The sequence below is a fragment of the Engraulis encrasicolus genome, chromosome 15 (genome assembly GCF_034702125.1).
Source record: "Engraulis encrasicolus isolate BLACKSEA-1 chromosome 15, IST_EnEncr_1.0, whole genome shotgun sequence".
NCBI classification, from domain to species: Eukaryota; Metazoa; Chordata; class Actinopteri; order Clupeiformes; family Engraulidae; genus Engraulis; species Engraulis encrasicolus.
In genome coordinates, this window is record NC_085871.1 from 29406076 (window position 1) to 29411075 (window position 5000).

General features: G+C 43.1%; 1 protein-coding gene across 1 annotated transcript in view; it reads right to left on the reverse strand.

Annotated features, from left to right (window-relative positions):
• Positions 1 to 5000, reverse strand: part of LOC134464233 (chemokine-like protein TAFA-2) — a 52477-nt gene that overhangs the window by 42852 nt on the left and 4625 nt on the right. Inside the window, exon 2 of the mRNA XM_063217707.1 lies at positions 1619 to 1722. Within this exon, the coding sequence (XP_063073777.1) occupies positions 1619 to 1722 (104 nt within the window). The remainder of the gene's footprint in view (positions 1 to 1618; positions 1723 to 5000) is intronic.

Sequence of the window (5000 nt, forward strand, 5' to 3'; positions counted from 1 at the left end):
AGCTATTTGGCTTCATTCGCCTTCTCGTGTTACCCACTAATTCTGTCCTTTTGTCGTGGTTATAGTGCCACGTGTGCAAGGTCTAACCTTTCAGGGTCGTCATCTTATAACAAAAACAGGAAGCGCTCTGAAGAGAGGTTTTCGTCTAGTACACGGAAGGTCGCTTAGCAGCTTTGGCCTTTCACAGAACTCCGATACCTGTGTTCACCATAGTGTCATTTCATTTAGAAAGACAGTATAGTCCCACACAAGAAATGTGCGCCCATCGGCAATGCAGATGCTGGACTAAACAGAGAAAAACTGAAATGAAATAATAAAGGTTCGCAACATTTATCAATGCATCCAAAGGTTTAATGGCACATCGTTTCAGGCGCTTAACAATTCAAGATTTGGGAGCATTGATAACTACGTCAGACCTTTATCATTTCGCTTCAACTACTGTTTGCACCCATTACATCAACATTTCTATTGTATGACAAAGTTCGTCCTACTGTATATAGTATTATTAGTAACCATTTTGAGACCTCTTTTTTTTCCTCTGACCGGATCGAACCTGGGTTCCTGGCATAATGGTAAAGCGCACTATAGCCTACGGAGCCATGTTGCACTCTTTGACACTTCACCTTATGCATATATTTAGTGTCTATGAATTGTCGTCGAAGGGCTTTCCACCCCTCAAAACGGAGATTTTCCAGACGGAGTGTTACGACAGATTTCCCTGAATGCATTGCGAATTACTTTTTAAAAAATGACGCGCCATCCACACCAGCACACAAGTTTTAGTATTTTCACCACAATTTACATTTTTAAAGTGGTATTAATTGTTCCATTGTACTAGGTTGTTTAACATTGTCCCAATGTGTCATGGTCATTGTCTCCGTGAAACGCACATGAAAAAAATTGCTATTAACTTCAACCTAATGCATGAAATTAGTGACAGCTGTGAGTGTCATTCCGTGATTATTGAAGGGGTGTCTCAATTCGTAGGGGTTGCGTTTCAAGCCCTACACCTTGCGGCTTCATTTGAAAGCACGAGGGGCAAGAGGAAGGGGTAAGGGTAGGGCTTAGTAATGGGAAATTCCCGAAGAGCAGTGGGCAGTGATGGCATGAGGAGGTAAAGGGGAAAGTTCTGCAGAGACAGGTACAGCACGTCTCTCATTGCACACGCACTCATGTCATATATTGTTGAGTCGATCTCTCATGAACTAAAAGTATCACTTTGAAACTTTTCTGAAGAGTTCAAGGGAAGATGTGTGAAAGCGACTCTGTATATCGCTCCACAGAACAATCAAAACAATCTGTCTCCCCGTATACTGCCTGTGATGTGTGGTTGATCTCCTGTCAACACATTTTTTGACGTGCCACAGATTAATTCCCTGTCGTTTGTTGAACTAGAGTAAAAACAGCTATGAGTAAACGCCTGAGCAGAGAACAGATTGTGTTGCGTGGGTGACGGTGATGACGACAAGACTGCGAGAGGGTGGCGGAATATAGAGCTGTGGAGCAGGTCACAGTAGCCGAGAGTGCAGAGAAGTGCAATGTAGTGGTGGCGGAATGTAGCGGTGGCAGAATGTATCCTTGCGGAATGTTGGCAGTCGTCGGGGGGCGACGCACTCACCTCTGTAGCCCTCGGTTGTTGTCGGTAGTCTCCAGATGGTTACCATGCACAACAGCAGCAGCAGTGGCCGACACACAGCCCCCTGCACCGATCTTTCGCTCATCCTGCAAACACAAACATACAAAATAATAGATTATTATTAAGAAGAATGTTAACAATATTCATAAGAAGAATTATTAGGAAGAATAAGAGGATTGTTGTTATTACTTTTGTCGTTCTTGTCGTTCATTTTTGTGTTAATATATTAAGACTGTTGGTGGTGATGGTGAATACTTGTGTATTATGTATTTGTAATTGTTTCATTACACTCATCACACCCGTTTAATCCAAAGGGATTTACATTAGAGGACACCAGTCAAGTTACAAGGACACACAAATAAAGTACAGCACATAAGCAGCCAAAAACCGGGCGTGGAAAAAGAATAAGTGACAGAGAAGACTGGGTGGGAAGGGATGTGAAGAACACAGATAAGCACTGTTTGTTTTTTTATTTTTTTATGTGTTTATTTTTTATAGTTATTTTATGTCTACTTAGCAGATGCTTTTTATACAAAGCGGCTCGTAATAGAGGGCACAACAAGTACAGGACCACAAAAAAAATCAAGACGCAAGGACAGAGTCAGAGAGAGAGAGAGAGAGAGAGAGAGAGAGAGAGAGAGAGAGAGAGAGTGTGTGTGTGTGTGCGTGTGTGTGGTTGCATGTGTGTGTGTGTGTGTGTGTGTTTGTAGATGCCACACAAGAAGGACAAATTAATGACTTGCGAGCTACAAAAAAAACAAGCCTCATGAAATGAAATGAAATCATGGATGTTGATGACATGGTGAGTAGGGACGTGCAGAACACTGATTAGCTCCATACATCAAGTGGCGGATTCAGAAATTAAAACCATTTGTGTAAATCAGCGCTGCCATCTAGGTTTTCTTGAGGACCACTAGCGCAGAGACCGAATTACACCTCCATGTGAGTTAAACCTCTTTAAATAGGCCTACCAAAATATGCGCCATCAAAGTATGATGTCATCCATACATCCACACACACACACACACACACACATACTCGCACACACACCATGTGTGCTGCCATGTGTGCTATGCATATGTGCTTGAGCATGTGCATTTTCATTTATACTATATGTCAAAAAAGTGAAAAGACAATGCTCAAGCAAATAAGCAAGAGGGAAATATAATGGCTGATAATGGTATGGTTCCGAAGTTATGATCATTTTAGGATGGACTTCAAACATATTTTAGCCGAGGCAGCCCATAAGAAACAAAGAGACCTTCGCAGACAACCCCCTTTATATTAAAGGTTCGCTGTCCCTCTGTATGGCATCACCATTCTTTATTTATGGATGAATTGACTGAGCATACAGCAGCACTGTTGCACTGCCCTCTGAGCATACAAATCATGGAAACAAGATAATACTAGAAATATGCGAATAAAAATGTCATATCTTTAGCATACATTTCAGAAGATTTAAGAGAGGACTACAGAGGGAAATAGAACACATTAATGGAGTCTGTTTTTCTCAACTTTAAGCAACTGAGAGTGTTGCATGTTGAGTGTTGAGTGGAATTTTGTGACAGACTTCCAACATGCTGTGTTCTGTCTGAGGCAGCCTGGCCTCGGTATCTGAGGTGTACAGTTTGACTCCACTCAGTCTGGTGTCAAATATGTGGAAATCTGTCAACTCAAGAGGCGAACGTCTGTCTTTGTAGAGCAAGGGCGTATAAGAAGAAATTCCTCCATTCCTCCCTTGAAAATAACACATACAGTGCACACACATATACAGCACGTGCTCTCAAGCACTCTGAAACACTCAGGCATAGACAGTATTGCCTGTCTCCCTATCTCTGATGCAACCCCCTCAATCTTGCTCTCTCTCTCTCTCTCTCACCGTATGCCTGTCTGTCTGTCTGTCTGTCTGTCTGTCTGTCTGTCTGTCTGTCTGTCTGTCTGTCTGTCTCTCTCTCTCTCTCTCTCTCTCTCTCTCTCTCTCTCTCTCTCTCTCTCTCTCTCTCTCTCTCAGTGCTCTTCCTCTTTCGCTGACAGGAGTAGATACTGTGAGAGGAGAGCAGAGGAGAGGAGAGAGGGTGACAAGAACAGCGATGGCGGTGCGATGCGATGTGCTGCGTTGCGTTGCAGCAGACAGCGTATCACCCTACCCCACAAGGACTCCAGATTACACGGACGGTTTCGCCCTTTCATCTAATTGCCTTCCTGCCCTCCCTCGTCGCCTCCTCCCTCCACATCTCCCCCCATCTCCTCCTCTGTCTTCCTGTTTCCCACCCTCCAACACCCAACACCCCACACCCCCGAGCCTTAATTGACATATTGATTAGGCATTCTTTTACACTGGCTATTGAGCTTGCTTCAATCTCAGGCCCATTTTTTCCGATGCTGTTTTGATACCTCGGCCCCTATGCCCCAAGGAGCTGTGTGGCGTTTATAGGCTGGACGGGTTTGACACATACGGATAGCAGGCCAAAAAGGCAAGGATTAACTACCTACAATGATTTTCTTATGAATTAATGGGTTACAAGGAATACAAAAATTGTTAACCTGTTTGTTGTAAAGTAATACAGCACAACGCTAAACTAAACACAGTAATGCCAGATATTAAAGCTGATTAAAAGGTTCTCGTGATGTGTTAAATTACAACGAGGTATTTTCCCTGAGGAGCTGTGAGGTGTTTATAGGCTGGGTGAGTTTGACACAATACTGATAGCAGGTGCAAGAGATACAAGGATGACTGAATCAGAGGAAGTTGAAGTCCTTCATTGTCACTATACAAGTACATTACATTACATTACATTTGGCGGATGCTTTTATCCACAGCGACTCACAATCAAGGGTCATCATACACTCTCAGAAATAAAGGTAGAGAAATCGTCGCTGTGGCAGTACCCTCAAGGGGAGTACCATTGCCTCGCTTGGGTTGTACCTCAAAAAAAGAGGTGACAGATGCACATCGGTCCACATTGCAAGAAACTGAACGCACCTCTTTTTTGGGGTACCGCACCAATCAAGCGACACAATACTACTCCCCTTGAAGGTACTGCCACAGTGACGAGATCTGTACCTTTATTTCTGAGAGTGTAGCATATATCACTTGCAGATACAAAGTGCACAGGAAATACACAGAACAATAAGTGTACGGGTATATGCCAAGTATGGTTATTGTGTTTTCAACTCTTTGCGCAGAGCCTATGTTGTAACATTGTTGTCACCGAAATTATAATGATATATAATTATCTCTTACCTAAGGCTCTCTGTAATGTCATACCAATGTTTTTATGTAGTTGAGTCCTTTCAGAAAAGAATGAATAGGTCTGTCGGCGGGCCCATCTGCGTAAAGAGGCTACAGTACATTAGCGCTGGA